We start from the raw sequence: 17,674 nt of genomic DNA on the forward strand, positions 1-17,674 counted from the left end.
GAAAACATGCTACATTGTCTCTCATTTAATGTTCACCTGTATAAAAATGTTTACCCCATACAAAAATGTTTATTTCTGGAATAAAATAAAAAGCATGGAGCTAAATCAGGCAATTAAAAGAAGCTACAGTGGAAAATGCTGTGTATGGCAGTGAATTCATACAAAATGAGCATATTTGCTAGTATGCATTATTGTGGCGGAGGATCCAGTTCTTTTCCACCTACAACACATGCTGCACACACCTCAAGCAATCACACAAATATATCAAGAAATCTACATGTAATACAGCATTAACAGTCCAATCTGGAATAAATATATGATTAACCACTCCACAAATATTGATAAAGACAATGAATATGGTCTTTTTTCAAACATGTGCTATTTTCTTATGTGGCTCACCAGCATCCTTCCCACTCTTCATCATTTTTATTTTTCCAGGTCAAATTTATATCTCCATGATTTTTCTCCGCTTATTACACTGCTAAGAAAATTTGAACTGTCTCAACATTCTGACTAGTTTTTGCAGAAATCAACACTTTACAAAATGTTTTGAAAAATCATTTGAACCAATTGCAAGCTTATCAGCAATAATTTTAGGGATAATATAAGGGTCTGACTTAGCATGCTGATTGGTTTCAACAACATAAGACACTGCCAGTATCCTCTCATGCATCATTAACAATCTCTCAACTTGCTTTAAAGCAGTCATCCTATTTAAAAACAGTTCTACACTTCATAGAGGACTCTACAATGCCCAAGTTTCAGAAGGAATTCTGCAATGATTCTTCATCCTCTCAAAAAATCTTGTTCAATTCTGTTAGAGGCAAAAAAAACCTCACTAAAAATATAACGATCTATAGAAGAACTCGTTAGTAACAAATCTTGTACTGAAGGTTGAGCCTCATTTTGTAGAACAAGGAACTTGCTATGTTGCCATGATGCCCGAAAAAAAATCAGTGTACAAACTTTTCCCACACATCATATGTCAACTGGCTAAATAGATATGTTTAGAAATTATGACTTTGTTAGATTTTATTGAACCAGATCACATCTGATAAAGGACAACATTAATGAAGTAGCTTTAGGATGTAGTGCATTAGTTATAATTTACTATTATATAAACAGTATTCTTTAACTAACTCAAAGACCTTGAAATTACAGGTTCTAGCTCTAGGTTCGCTATTTTAGTAAAAATGTTAACTCAAAACGTATAATATTGGGTGAATTCAGAAATTAAGCGACATTTGCAAACACCTATACACATGTGGTAACTTCTATCTTCTTTAGTAAAACCATAAAAGCCTGTACAAATAAAATAAGCCACTTTTACATCTCATCATTTAGATTTGAAATGTTGAAGCCAATCTTCCATACTGACATTAGATATTTCACAGTTGACTGTGAAATGAAGTTTGTCACACATTTTTTGTATATTTTTTGGAAATATAAATTAACTGAAATTTACCACCAGATTTGTAATATTTAAATATCTGAAGGAAAATTTCAGGTGATTCACTTTGAATATTCATAGAAAGTGTTGTGGATGACATGGTGAGAAGATGGGTCAGGTAATTCAGTGAAGTATATGAAAATGTACAAAATGTCATAAGTAGTGGGAAAATAACTGTGATTTTTTTACCCATTTAGATAACTCAAATCTTTATCACAACAAACTGTTTACAATTTTATCACTCAATTTTTCCTGAAATCTCTAAGACCATTCTCTAGGAAATCGTTTTAGACAGTTTGAATTATGAGAGTACTTATAGAGTCGGTCCCAAAAATGGTTTCTGAGAAACACAAAACTAAATTACTGCTTTGACCTTTTTCATGTGATATACAGAGAAAGATGGTGAGTGAATGCTGCAAGATCATGTGTTGTGTTTTAGACAGATGAGGCATTTTGTTGAATTCTGAAAAAAGGCTTCACAATAACTAATGTGAGATCTTGATAATGTAATAATCTGATAATATAATATAATGAAATTATACTGATAATATACACTGATAATAATATAATCACTGATATGAGACCTTGAAGAAATTTCATGCACAATACAGAACAAAAGACACACCATGTTAGTTTCGGGTATTGTTACTTCACAATAAAGCTCAGTACACATGCTCCATGACACCGTAAACATTTCTTATTATTAGACTAAGAAAAAATCGATCATCCTCCATAAGCCCAGAATTAGCAATATATAATTTTTTTCCATTTCTATAGATGAGAAGGTTCCTTTTCAATCAAGAGATGTTAAAAGAGCAGTGCAGGTTTTCATCCACCGACAATTTATTTTATGATGAGGAGATACAAACATTGATAGGATGTGATAAATTCTTTCATAACAGTGGAGGCTATGTAGAAAAATAATATAGGTACAGCTGATGAGGTAAAAGTAATATTCTGTGTTTAATACAAAACGTTTATTGAAGATTACTAATTTATAAAATTTATATAATTTTTTTTTTTATATAAATTAATTAGGTTTTCTTTTATAATCTAAGAGTGTTTATTTTCTGAATACAGCTCAATTAATAAAAGTCAAATTTTATGTTATGTTAAAAGAGAGAAGATTATGCTCTCCAATCTTTTAAACTTTCAACATGATCTTAACTTAAAAAATTCAGAATAATATGGCTTATTTTATTTATTCAGAATAAATAATGTCTTGTCAATCTTCCAACATGAATAAAGCTCCTTCTGTAATGGCAAGTAATTTTATACTTGAAAATTTTCAATTAAATCAAGTAAAATTGATTCAAATGTAAGAAAAATCAAAGCTTACATCTTTGCTTTTTAATGAAGGTGTACTCCTATTAGAACTACATGACCCACTTCTGCTACCAGGTCGTTCTAATTTTATACCAGCTACTCCAGTCTTTTCTGAGCCATTTTCTCTTATTTCACCAGCAACACCGACCATATGCTCACCATTGTGATGAGGTGACCCTGCCTCCTATAACAGTGACAACAAACACACAAAACAAATAATATTACAATATAAAATAAACTTAAAGTGCTCCTTTTAATTAAAAACACGCCCAAAATTAGTAAATGATTCAAGAATAAAACGAATTATATTATTAATATGAGGTAAACAAGAAGAGGATAAATCCAAGTATACGTTTAAATCAGCTTAGCTCTAAAAATGTTCTGTGCTGCAATTTACAGAAGAGCTACAGTAAGTAAAGTATAGTAGTACAGTAAAGCAAGGATGGTATGGGAGCTCCTGTCTGTTAAAAGTAACTATACAGAAAATTTTCAGAGTTCTGTTATTTTTCTATAACAATTGATTACATATTATTACTTTCAAATTACTTTGATCACTTTAAACAATGAAAATCCATCAATAAATGAAAGCTAAAAATATAATTTACAAATCCTTGTTCAGTATAAAAACTTTCACACAAAATCGTATTTACAAGTGCCATGAAGAACTTCATTCCATCTGTAACAAACTTTAATCCCATTAAATATAACTTGAAGTAATATTATTTAATGTTTAGTCTTAAACTTGTCAGGTGTCACTTGTTCTTCTATGTTCATTAAAATACAAAAATTAAGTATTGTAGATCCTAAAAAATCTAACTAGCTTAAAAACTTTTACAGAAGCTGCTTCTACCATTCAGAGTTGACAATCTATTTATTACAAAAGCAACACAGATATTACATTATTTTATAAAACCACAGAAAGTAATAAAAAGCTAATTTTTCCCATTCATCTATCAAAATCAACCTTTACAGAATATGAATCTGATTAAATGGTTTGTTTATTTAATTGTTTAAAATCATATTCTACAAAATGTTAAAAAATATGTTCTTGTAGGGACATTAACTAACTTGTAATCAACCAACAATTCATAACAAAACACTAAAATAGCAATAAAAGGATTGTACAGTGTAACTTTGTTTTTTCTTATAACCAAACTTTAACTGATATGATTAAATATTTATTTTTTGTTGTATTATTTAACACAAATTATAGAACAGAAATAGATATAACTAGTGCATTAATATTTGTAATAAATTATTCATGAAAAAAAAACATTCATAACATAATTTTTATTTGATCTACAAATTAGTTTTACAGTATGAGTTACAAGTACTAACATAAAAAAAAACTTTTTTGGAACCTCAACTACAAGCAATTGTAATATAGACAAAATCAGGATATATTATATTTCTTTACTGGCGTATCAGTTATGAAGTTTTATTCTAATAAGTAAAAAAAGATAAAGTAGAAAATGTAGAAAAAGAATGGGAGAATGTTAAAAAGGAAGTTCTTAAATCAGCAGAAGCGAACTTAGACAGAACAAAGAGAACTGGCAGAAAACCTTAGATATCAAAGGATATTGCAGCTGATGGATGAATGTAGAAAGTGTAAGAATGCTAGTGATGAAAAAGGTAAAAGGAACTATCGACAATTAAGAAATACTATAAACAGGAAGTGCAAATTAGCGAAAGAAAAATGGATTAAAGAAAAGTGTTCAGAAGTGGAAAGAGAAATGATCATTGCTAAAACAGACAGAACATACAGGAAAGTTATGGAGAATTTTGTGGTACATAAATTAAAATCTAATAATGTGTTAAACAAAGATGGTACACTGATTTATAATACGAAAGGCAAAGTCGATAGATGGGTGGAATATGTTGAAGAGTTATGCGGAGGAAATGAATTAGAAAATGCTGTTATAGAGGAAGAAGAGGAAGTCGAAGAGGATTAAAGGGGAGAAACAATACTGAGATCTGAATTTAAGAGAGCATTAAAAGATTTGAATGGCAGAAAGGCTCTGGGAATATTCTTGAATACTGTAGAATTACTGCGCAGTGCAGGTGAGTAAGCGATTGATAGATTATACAAACTGGTATGTAATATTTATAAAAAAGGGGAAGTTCCATCAGACTTCAAAAAGAGTTTTATTGTCATGATATCAAAAAACGCAGGAGCAGATAAATGTGAAAAATACAGAACAATTAGCTTAACTAGCCATACATCAAAAATCTTAACTAGAATTATATACAGAAGAATTGAGAGTGGAAGAAGTGTTAGGAAAACACCAATTTGCTTTCAGAAAAAGTATAGGGGCAAGGGAAGCAATTTTAGGCCTCAGATTAATAATAGATGGAAGATTAAAGAAAAACAAACCAACATACTTGGCATTTATAGACCTAGAAAAGGCACTCAATAACGTAGACTGGAATAAAATGCTCAGTATTTAAAAAAAAAATTAAGATTGAAGTACAGAGATAGAAGAACAATTGCTAACATTTATAGGAACCAAACTGCAAGAGTAATAACTGAAGAGCATAAGAAAGAAGCAGTAATAAAGATAATAATGCTATGATTTGCTGATGATATAGTAATTCTAGCTGAGAGTAAAAAGGATTTAGAAGAAACAATGAACGGCATAGATGAAGTCCTACGCAAGAACTATCGCATGAAAATAAACAAAACAAAAGTAATGAAATGTAGTAGTAAATAACAAAGATGGACCACTGAATGTGAAAATAGGAGGACAAAAGATTATGGAGGTAGAAGAATTTTGTTATTTGGGAAGTAGAATTACTAAAGATGGACGAAGCAGGAGCGATATAAAATGCAGAATAACACAAGCTAAACGAGCCTTCAGTAAGAAATATAATTTGTTTACATCAAAAATTAATTTAAATGTCAGGAAAAGATTTTTGAAAATGAAGAAAGAAGCATTTGGAAAAGTATAGTTAAAAGAAGAGACAGACTTATAGGCCACATTTTAATGCATCCTGGAATAGTCGCTTTAATATTAGAGCGTCAGGTAGAAGGAAAAAATTGTGTAGGCAGGCAACGTTTGGAATATGTAAAACAAATTGTTAGGGATGTATGATATAGGGGGTATACCGAAATGAAACGACTAGCACTAGATACCCAATCTTGGAGAGCTGCATCAAACTAGTCAAATGACTGAAGACAAAAAAAAATTCTAATAAGCAAACATAGCAAGAGAGTATGTCACATCTATTTTTATTCTGCAATTCCATCTTTAAAAACAAAAATAATAACATTTAAAAAAAAAAAAAATTTGATAGTCACATATTAAACAAAGGTCAAAGGCCAGATGTGTTATGTTCAATCAGAAATTGTTTTACGGGTACACTAGTACAATCTGTTGATAAAAACTTACTAACATTATAAACTGTCTTACTAACATCATATAATACTGCCAAACCTGAACACAATCCTCAGATTATACATAAAAGAACACGAAATCCAAATAAAACAATATTATGTAATATTGCGGTAAAGCTATCAGGTCGTTCTTGGTAATAAGTTCTTGTTTATTATTTGGTGTATCGTTTTGTTTATTATTTCAAATAATAAATCTTATCAAAGATATCTTTGATAAGGTTTATTATTTGAAATATTATGATTAGCAGATTGATAAAATTGCTAAAGAATACCATTGTTTGCATTCTATTCAACGTGTTATGTGACTGCCAAGCTTGTTGAAATGAGTTAAACAGCCAAATGAAAAAACTGAATTTATCCATTCCGTGGACTCTCAGAAGGTTACTATGTTGAAAACTCAATTACAGAAATATTATGGGACAATCTTCATTTTTAGAGAAAATCACATCACCACAGTCATCAAATGTCTTCTAAACATGATTGCAGCTTTCCTGCAATTTAAAAAAAATTGATGAAAAATATGGTCAAGCTGACAGCAACATCACGGTTCACCTTGAAGGTTAGAAATGTACTCAATGAACCCATGAATAGGTAAAGGGGTTATTTCCTGACAATCATGAAGCCCAGATTTAAATTTGTTGGTTGTTTTTCTATTGCCACAGAAATAACATTGTTTATTCTGTGAAAGTTTAGATTTAAGACGCTTAAATTAATTAAAAAAGATTAAAGGAAACTGTTACTATGATTACCCTGCAAAAGATCCAGTAAATGTGTAAAGAATCAGAACATATTGATGTTTGCTATACATTAAATAATGTACATACAGGAAGCTATTAATTAAGAAAATAAAACTTAATAAGTTTTGAATATTTTTAAGAAAAAAAATGAACTTCCTATTTTCACTGAATAAACAGTTATCAAAGCAGGTGGAAATTTTTTGTGAGAAACCCTGTACAAACCGTACTAATTAATTTACATAAAAAGCTCCACCATATTTGTACAATAAAGTATGAAACAAAAATCTGCTGCAACATAATAAAAATATTTACAATACATCAAATACTTTGCAAATTAATTACAAACAAATTAACACTATTAATAGCGACAGAAAATCCACCAAGATTTTGAAAATGGTTCATATACATAAAATAAAATGAAATAAACATAAAATAAAATTTAGAAAAAAGAATATTTAACTCACTTCATTAGCAACATCAACTACAAGCTCCTGATCACTCTTTTCCCCATCACTTTCCTGAAACAAAGAAATATTTCATTATTTTGATGATTGCATTGATCAATGTATTTATTATTGCTTCATCAATGTTGAGGCAACAGCAGCATCAAGTTCAAACTGCTACTATAATTGCATGAGCACACTCACACATACACACATAACTAGAATAAACATTTCTAATAATGTAGTTTTCATTGGAGTCTAAAATTAAAATGACAGTATTGTTATTAAACTTCATTTATTCACTTAATTTGCACTTTGTGTTAGTTTATTAGTTTGTATTTTGTTTTATAATCAATTAGTTTTAATAATCACTATTGTATAAAATAAGCTATAAAATGTAAAGTGTAAATTTAATAGAAATATAAACAACTGTGAAATAGAGCCAACAGCAGAAAAAAGTTAGTGAAAAACTTATTCCTGACCAACATAAAAATGAAGACTTTTAAAAACGCTTTATTCAGTATATGTAATAAATGTTCAGTATATTGTGATATCCAATCACAATAGTAGGTAATAGTTAGTGAAACTACAAATGAAACACAAAATAAAACATGAACACACTGGACTATTACTTGATACATTCTATTTCATACATCTAAATAAGTAAGATGTAATCCACACAAAATTATTAAATAAAGATAATGTCAGTAAATTATTTGTACCTTTAGTTTTCTTTTCAAAAGAATTATTGTAATATTTATATTATAATCAATATTTTTTCCTTAAACTTTATCTTGTCTTTTCTTGGTCTTCCTCACAACTTCTTTCCATTTCATTTCAATATTTTCAATGATGTTCTTTCTTCTTTCATTCTTTTAACGCACCAAACCTGGCACAGTTTTGCTCTTCCCACTCTTCCAATATTTTTTCTTTCATTATGAGAGCCCTGATTTCTATATTTTTCTTATATTCCTTACTTGTCTCTCATATCATGCTTTTAACAAATTTCATTTCCATAACTTTTCCCCTTTGACTTACTTTCCCTTGTACTTTTGCAACCAAAGACTCTACATCATATGTCGGAATTGACATTTAGAACATCTTGTATAACACATCTTTTCCTCAAATACTCTGATAATAATGTCTAACTACCCTTATAAATGCTACTTTCACAAAAGACAGATCAATAGTCTATCAATATTTGGTGTTGTAATCATCATAGTTAGGGTCTAATTGTAATTTCACAAATTATTTCTAACATCAAGTAACATCTAATAAATTTTGATTACTGCCATTATCTGCAGTTTTGTAAACAGAAGTTTACATTGCTCAACTAGGATTCTGTTTAAAATCATTTTTTTTTTCTGGTGTGGAAATACATCCTGAGTATGATGAGGCTGCCACAAACACATATTCAATAAGTTACTTGGCACTGAGATATACTGAAAAACATAGAGCATAAGCTCTCAATATCAAGATTGGATCTTAATTTTCCAAATGGAAACAACTCTTGACACAAATTCTTTGCATGTAAATTCCAAGAAAGAGTTGGGTCCATATAAAACCTAAAATAATTTATCTTCATCTATTATTTCAATCAGTTTTCTTATACCAAATGTCAATGTTTTCCCTTATTTGGAAACCATTGTTTGAAAATTGGTTCCATTCTTTTGATATGATATATTCTTTTATTATGATATTTATATTTTCTTTAACTCCTCTAAACTTAAGTAAGTGGATATCAAATTCCTGATGATAGTTGTATCATCAATATATATATATATATATATATATATACCAGCTGAGGAGAAAAATGCAGTGGTAAACCACTTATCATAATGATGAAGTAAAAAGACCCATAATGGTATATAGTGGCAGGTAATTCTTTATTTTTTCTGGATCAGAGGAAACCTCATTAATATTCACAATTCTCATTTGATAAACAGGATTAAATCATTTTATTACAGGATCACAAATATTATACAATAACATTTTTCCAAAACAAAACATGTGACATAAAATCAAATTCATCTGACTAGCTATAGTCAGAATATTTGCTCTCAAAAGCATCAGTGATTAACTTAAGGGAACTAGTCAAAGGGATGATTCTACCAAGATGCTTAATTGTAAAGCTGGTATCTCCTAGTTTGGATGTAAGGAGATATTGGATGTCAAACTCCAATATTAGTTATTTCAACAACAGTACCTCTCAAAACTTGGTAACCATACAGTATATCACAAGTTACTCATATTTAAGACACAACTCCTTAACTTTGTCACTCATCAACTACCTGTCAAAAGGTCACTGTAGCTACTGTATTCGAAGACATAAAATAAACATTTTAGAGAAAACCCTAACTAAAAATAACAATAATTTTCTAGATAGATAACACTTCTGTAAACCAGGAAAATAATGTTTAGGAAATATATATGTATATCTTTTAAAGGAAAATACAATATTTCTTTTAATAGGACTATTCTCTTTCACAATAGACTTATTTAGGTAAGTGACAATAAGCTTAATAGTTTCATTATCAGTCACATAAAGACAAAATGTTCACAGTTCAGTGAATCTAACATTATGAAGTTATAAATGTTGATGTTTTAGATTGGACATATTAACTGGTTCACTCTCAATGTAAGAGGATGAAGTAAACTTATGTGTGTGTAATTATACAGACATTTATATGAGTTACTGAATATACATCTTTATATATAATATACATACAAAGGCTATTTTTTTAAGTAAGGTTTGTTTTTTAATACAAACAAAATTAGTAAAGATACTGTCAAAAACCTTCTTTTTTTCAATCTTTACGTTACTTTTCTACACAGTTACCTTTTTGTTTAAACAATTATCGTAGAATTTTTTGGTGCTGCATGAATGCAGCAAAAAACTCCAGATGACAGTAGGCCATGTTGCTTATTCTGAATGGCATGCCAAAGCTTCAAGGTCTCACAGTACGCAGCTGAGTTTATTGTTATCCCTTTGGGCATAAAGTGGACTAACAGGCACCATGTCTATCCAAAACAGAGTTGTTATAATCTTGGATGTTGACATTGCCTGTCTGGCTTTCACTCTGACTGGAAATTTTGTGTGTCACCATTCTAATGACTGCCACTTTGATGCTGGAGTGATGAGAGAAACCCATGTCTCGTCCCCTCTGACAATGTGGTCCCAAAGTGCATCTCCTTCCTCACCGTATTGGGTCAAAAATGATAAACTAGCCATTCTACTTTTTTGGTATTCTTCAGAGAGAGAGCAGCCTGGAAATTCAGTGCAAGCAGTTTTTTGAACTGCAAGATTTCAGAAACGATTTTGTATAGCACTGAACTTGAAATTTGTAGTAACATCAGTGACAAAATGAAAATTGTCAATTTCCAGTCTTCACAAATTTTTGTCAACTTTGCACACCAAATCGTTTGTGATTACAGAAGGTCGCAGTTCATCATGGACATTTTGCCACCCATTCTTGAACAGTCTTACCTATAAACGCACTTTGCTGTCACATTTCTTGTAGTCAAAAATCAAATCAGACCGTATTTCACAATTGGTAAGCCATTCAATTGTTTGAAACATTTCAAATACACAATACAAACCACACACAGTGATGCTATGAAAAATGGTGTCTGCATATGAGTAAGACATGTAGGGAGTCGATGTTCATGCGTGTTTTATCAGCCATCCAAAATGTACATTGCTATATCCAATCGGACCTTATTTAAAAAAATATGTTACCCATATATATATTTTCTTTTTTTGTCTTCAGTCATTTGACTGGTTTGATGCAGCTCTCCAAGATTCCATATCTAGTGCTAGTCGTTTCATTTCGGTATACCCCCTACATCATACATCTCTAACAATTTGTTTTACATATTCCAAACGTTGCCTGCCTACACAATTTTTTCCTTCTACCTGACGCTCTAATATTAAAGCGACTATTCCAGGATGCATTAAAATGTGGCCTATAAGTCTGTCTCTTCTTTTAACTATATTTTTCCAAATGCTTCTTTCTTCATTGATTTGTCGTATAACCTCTTCATTTGTCACTTTAACCACCCATCTGATTTTTAACATTCTCCTAAAGCACCACATTACAGAACCTTCTAATCTTTTCTTCTCAGGTACTCTGATCGTCCAAGTTTCACTTCCATATAAAGCTACGCTCCAAAAATATACTTTCAGAAATGCTTTCCTGGTGTTTAATTTAATTTTTGATGTAAGCAAATCATATTTCTGATTGACAGCTCATTTCGTCTGTGTTATTCGGTATTTTATATCGTTCCTGCTTCATCCATCTTTAGTAATTCTACTTCCGAAATAACAAAATTCTTCTACCTCCATAGTCTTTTCTCGTCCTACTTTTAAATTCAGTGGTCCATCTGCCATATTTCTACTACATTTCATTACTTTCATTTTGTACTTGTTTATTTTCATGAGATAGTTTTCTTGTGTAGGACTTTGTCCATACCATTCATTGTTTCTTCTAAATCTTTTTTACTCTCAGCTAGAATTACTATATCATCAGCAAATCATAGCATCATTATCTTTACACCTTGCACTATTACTTCGGATCTAAACTGTTCTTTAACATCAATAATTGGTAGTTCTATGTAAAGACTAAAACGTAATGGGGATAGGGAATCTTGTCTGACTCCGTTTTTTATTACTGCTTCTTTCTTATGCTCTTCAGTTATTACTCTTGCAGTTTGGTTCCTATAAATGTTAGCAATTGTTCTTCTATCTCTGTACTTCAATCTTATTTTTTTTTTTAAATGCTGAGCATTTTATTCCAGTCTACGTTATTGAGTGCCTTTTCTAGGTCTATAAATGCCAAGTATGTTGGTTTGTTTTTCTTTAATCTTCCATCTATTATTAATCTGAGGCCTAAAATTGCTTCCCTTGCCCCTATACTTTTTCTGAAAGCAAATTGGTGTTTTCCTAACACTTCTTCCACTCTCAATTCTTCTGTATATAATTCTAGTTAAGATTTTTGATGTATGGCTAGTTAAGCTAATTGTTCTGTATTTTTCACATTTATCTGCTCCTGCGTTTTTTGATATCATGACAATAAAACTCTTTTTGAAGTCTGATGGAACTTCCCCTTTTTTATAAATATTACATACCAGTTTGTATAATCTATCAATCGCTTACTCACCTGCACTGCGCAGTAATTCTACAGTATTCGAGAATATTCCCAGAGCCTTTCTGCCATTCAAATCTTTTAATGCTCTCTTAAATTCAGATCTCAGTATTGTTTCTCCCCTTTAATCCTCTTCGACTTCCTCTTCTTCCTCTATAACAGCATTTTCTAATTCATTTCCTCCGCATAACTCTTCAACATATTCCACCCATCTATCGACTTTGCCTTTCGTATTATAAATCAGTGTACCATCTTTGTTTAACACATTATTAGATTTTAATTTATGTACCACAAAATTCTCCATAACTTTCCTGTATGTTCTGTCTGTTTTAGCAATGATCATTTCTCTTTCCACTTCTGAACACTTTTCTTTAATCCATTCTTCTTTCGCTAATTTGCACTTCCTGTTTATAGTATTTCTTAACTGTTGATAGTTCCTTTTACCTTTTTCATCACTAGCATTCTTACACTTTCTACATTCATCCATCAGCTGCAATATCCTTTGATATCTAAGGTTTTCTACCAGTCGACGATGTCCTCCAAAAAAATTTTCTTTACCTCCTTTCCTCAAGCTTCTCTAAATTCCACTGATTCATCTGACACCTTTTCTTCAGGTTTATAAACTCCAATCTACATTTCATTATCACTAAATTATGGTCACTATGAATGTCTGCTCCTGGATATGCTTTGCAGTCAATGAGTTGATTTCTAAATCTTTGTTTAGCCATGATATAATGTATCTGATACCTTGTATTATCACCAAGCTTTTTCCATGTGTATATTCTTCTATTATGATTTTTAAACTGGGTGTTGACAATTACCAAATTATACTTCTTGCAAAACTCAATTAGTTGGTTCCTTCTTTTATTCCTTTGTCCAGCCCATATTCACCCACAATATTTCTTTCCTTGCGTTTTCCGATGCTTGATTTCCAATCTCCAACTATTATTAAGTTTTCATTCCCTTTTATGTGTTTAATTGCTTCATCAATTTCTTTGTATACTCACTCTACCTGATCATCATCACATCATGGGTACTTATAGGCATATATATATATATATATATATATCATACAATACAAAATACAAAGCTCCCTCAAATCCTCTTTTCAGCTTACATCTCACATTTCAGTAGTTTAGTTTGAAGCCTAACAATCATTTTCACCACAATACAAATACACACAAGGGCATATATACATGCACACACAAACACATTTCCCTGCATCTTGTTCTCATCAGATACACAGAACTGACAACCATAACTAGAGGGGTGGAAAGTACATACAGCAATATATAGCCATTCCCTGTTCTTCCCAACATCCCTCATTCCATACATTTATCTATGAATGACCAACTGGTGTGCCTGTCAATCACAGTGTCAAACCCATATCAGAATTACATTCCAAACAACACCATGCAATATAATATCAAATTATAAATATTAATGTATGATGGCTAGCATTAACTGTTGTAATATTAATATTGTAATGACTGCTAACATTATATTGTAATGTCATTTAAAATAGTATGTATGCTTGTATTCTACTGGCATTTATATTTTGAAATGGTAATATTAGCAAGTAACAAGTATAAATATTATATCATTGTGTCAAAGATAGATATACTGACAGAAGTTGCAAGTACAGATATTTTAATAATAAATTTTTTTTCTGGCTTCAGCGAAATGCAAGAGCTACAATTTAGCATTATAAGACTTTTTTTAAATTAAAAAGCAGAATGGTTATAATTATACAGTTATTTCCTAAGAACATTTTACATAATTTTCATAAATTGCAGTATTTATTATAAAGCGGAATACTATAAGTTTGCAGCAGAAAATTTTTGCAAAATTATTGACAAAAGAATAAATTTTTTAAAAAATTTAAAGCATTTCACATTACCATTTTAATAATACTGGTGTTAAATGTTTGTTGGCTTTCATACTGAGAAAATCTCACATTGTTATTGAAAAAAAGTTATCAAAATTTATCTAAAAACTATTTCAAAAGTGATACACACACGTAAGCTGTATGTAAAGTACCATGATGATCCAGATCAACAAAAAGTACCTTTTTTCTAAGGAAAGACTTTTACAACTTCCAAGAAATTTTTATAATTGATGATTCCAAGATTATCAGGCATTCCTAGTGGTTTCAAATCTATATTACTGAAAATCTGAATAAATTCTAAAATCTGAACTTAGCAGATCTGGAATTAAATCCCACACAGATCTGACATTTTCATATAGAACACAAAAATTCCATACATATTACTTACTCTATTCCTTAACAAGACACACAATTATGTGGTGGTGAAATGAATCAACTTGAAAATAAATGTACTTATAATATAATACTACCTCATTTATTTATCATCTATAGAATTTTATGCAGTTAATCACCAGAGGCAATGACCTAAATCTTTGCCTGCTAAATACTACAATGCTGTAATATTTCACCTGTTGAAATGTAATGTTTTACCTGTTGCTGTATATGTTTATGAGTTTGAAGTTTTATAACTCACTTTACAGTTTTTACAGTAAAAAGTCAAGGTTGGTCATATTATATTTTTTCATAACTGCTGTTCTAATCTATAAATTTTATTGAAATGCTGAATTTTTCTTCAAAACTGAAGGATAGTCCTGATTATTATTTTCTTATTAAAAGATAACTAGGATTTAACTAAAGATTTAATGCAAGATATAACTAAGGTCTATTTGAAATTAAAAAACACAATTAAAAGATATAAATGATTTATCATTTATTTATTTATTCTTTTTATAGCCAAAACTGTCTACAAATATTTTTTTATTTTTTCACACAATCACAATTGACTTAAAAAATGAAGAGGTTCATAAAAGTTTCTGGCATCCTGATCTAAGCAGTCACATTGTTTTTCAGTTCACTACAAATGTTCAATTACTGCAATGCAAGCGATTTCTCTAAGGGGAACTGTATTTAATTGGTGTGAGATCAGAAGAGAGGGATCAAAACAAATTCTTCAGCAAAGCTTTTTCCAACAATTTAACAATTGAATAGTTGAGTTGCTGAATGTGGTCAAGTATTATTGTGCAAAAGCATGACTATGATTCCACTAAAAAGAAATCTACATTTTTTGTTTTGAATGGCACATCAAGTTTTACACCTAAGGATTTTACAGTACACTTCAACAATAATAGTAGTTTTGCATTCAGAAAATCATCAAGATAATTTAGCTAAAGTGTATCTTCTTTGTTTTCGGTGATAATGAGTGTTAGCATTCTATTGATTGTTATTTTGATTTAACGTTTGCTTAAAAAATCTCCAGTTTCATACCATGTGATAATGTGGCCCAAATAGCTCATCCTCTTCGTTCTCTAAACATTGCAAAAAATATTGATCTGAAGTCACATTTCTGTTCAAGTATGTTTCTGTATATGTATTTGACATCCACCTCGCTCACAATTTTTTGTAAGCAATTTTCTCTACCACAATGTTGTAAATTAGAGTGTTTAACAGAAAACTTAAGAGAGATATCTGAAGTCACAAGCAGCTGATTGTCACGTAGTTCTGCATTCACTTTTACCACTAATTTTTGAATTCTTTCACTAACCCATATGTTATGTTTTTTTACACACTTTTCATAATGAACATTCATGCATCCTTTCTGTAAAAAAACAAAATTATTCTCTAACTTTATTACCACTCATGACACTTTTCCCACACACTACATAAAACTGGCTGTTAATTTCAACAGCACTATTCTTTTCTTTCTAACAAAAAAAAAAAAACATATCACAGCAAAATCATCACAACTGGTGGGTTTATCTAGCAAAGTATTCACTGTAAATCACTCACACATTAAACAATCATATAGCTGAAGCTGATTAAGTGCCCAACAGCCAGTACTATGTCAGATTGAAACAAACAACTTCACCTTATTATTAAAGTTGGCAGTAATTTCAAAACAGACCTTACTTAAAAAATGCATCTCAAACATTTAAATTAATTAATTACAATTACAAATATACCATACTTTTATAAAATGGACTAATCTTTTATTATCCCTGTTTTGAAAATGTTTCTAAAAAATAAACAGAATATAACTTGTTTATTCTATATTTTTGTAAATTCTAGACATATTGTTGTAACACACTTGTTTTCTTTTTAAATTCTGTTTGTATTATAATATTAAATTATTTCTATACAGTATTATTTTTGTGAAGTTTTTTGGTTATAAAAAACATACAAATAAAATTACCACAAAATTTTTCAAGTGCCTAATATGCTATTTTTCCATTTATTCTCATATCCACTGCAGTTTTCGTCCCAACACCAAATGGATAACAATGATTATAATGTATCATAGAATCAAAAATAAAGTATAAATAGTTTATTATAAATTGAACCATAATATATATATATATAAAACCATAAAAGATACATGCAATTTTAGTATTTAATTAACTGATTTCATTTCATAGAAGACTAATTTTAATGCATCTGTAACAGATATTTTAAGTGCATATAGCATAATATTATAAACATTAATTTTATCAGATAATATTATATAAATTTAACAGCATCTAAAAATCTCTAATACAACGTTTAGAAATGAATTGATTTTAAAATGTACATTCCTAATATGTTCATTCAATATAATTTATTACTGACATAATATAATTGCAAATTATAAACATTAAACTGAATAAAGGTTATTAGCCCATACTTTTATTATTTACTAATAAACAAGACTCTACTTTTAAGCTACCTATTAAGATGTTTACCGCAGCCAGAAGATAATATTTTCTTCTCGAGCATGTGAATTCCAATACCAGTTTATTAGAACATAATGTTAATTTTAATTGATATCATTAAAACATAATGGTGATTTTAATTGATATCATTGTTGAGAATGGCTTCAAATAACTTATACTGAAATAGCTGTAGTAACATTTAAAAATGAATTAATTCTAAAATAATAATACACATATAACAATCCGTCTGATGAATATATGAGTCTATTACAAAAATAACAGACTACTTACATGTGACTGTAGCTTGTCGAGTTTTCTTCTTTTAGATTCAGCCTCAGGTGATCTAGTCCTATATTTTTCAGCAGGTGAAACTGGGCTTCTCTGAAATACAAGCATTCTGTATAATCTTTTTTGTAACATTAACCTAAAGCTTCTCTTTAAATCTA

General features: G+C 29.9%; 1 protein-coding gene across 6 annotated transcripts in view; it reads right to left on the reverse strand.

Moving 5' to 3' along the window:
- gro (TLE family member transcriptional corepressor groucho) overlaps positions 1-17,674 on the reverse strand; it is a 246,007-nt gene that overhangs the window by 27,477 nt on the left and 200,856 nt on the right. For all 6 annotated transcript variants that reach the window (XM_075360889.1, XM_075360879.1, XM_075360871.1 and 3 more), the window contains 3 exons: positions 17,520-17,609; positions 7,372-7,425; positions 2,790-2,960 (listed from right to left, as the gene is read on the reverse strand). In XM_075360889.1, the coding sequence (XP_075217004.1) occupies positions 2,790-2,960; positions 7,372-7,425; positions 17,520-17,609 (315 nt within the window). The remainder of the gene's footprint in view (positions 1-2,789; positions 2,961-7,371; positions 7,426-17,519; positions 17,610-17,674) is intronic.

The sequence above is a fragment of the Lycorma delicatula genome, chromosome 1 (genome assembly GCF_047948215.1).
Source record: "Lycorma delicatula isolate Av1 chromosome 1, ASM4794821v1, whole genome shotgun sequence".
Taxonomy (NCBI): Eukaryota; Metazoa; Arthropoda; class Insecta; order Hemiptera; family Fulgoridae; genus Lycorma; species Lycorma delicatula.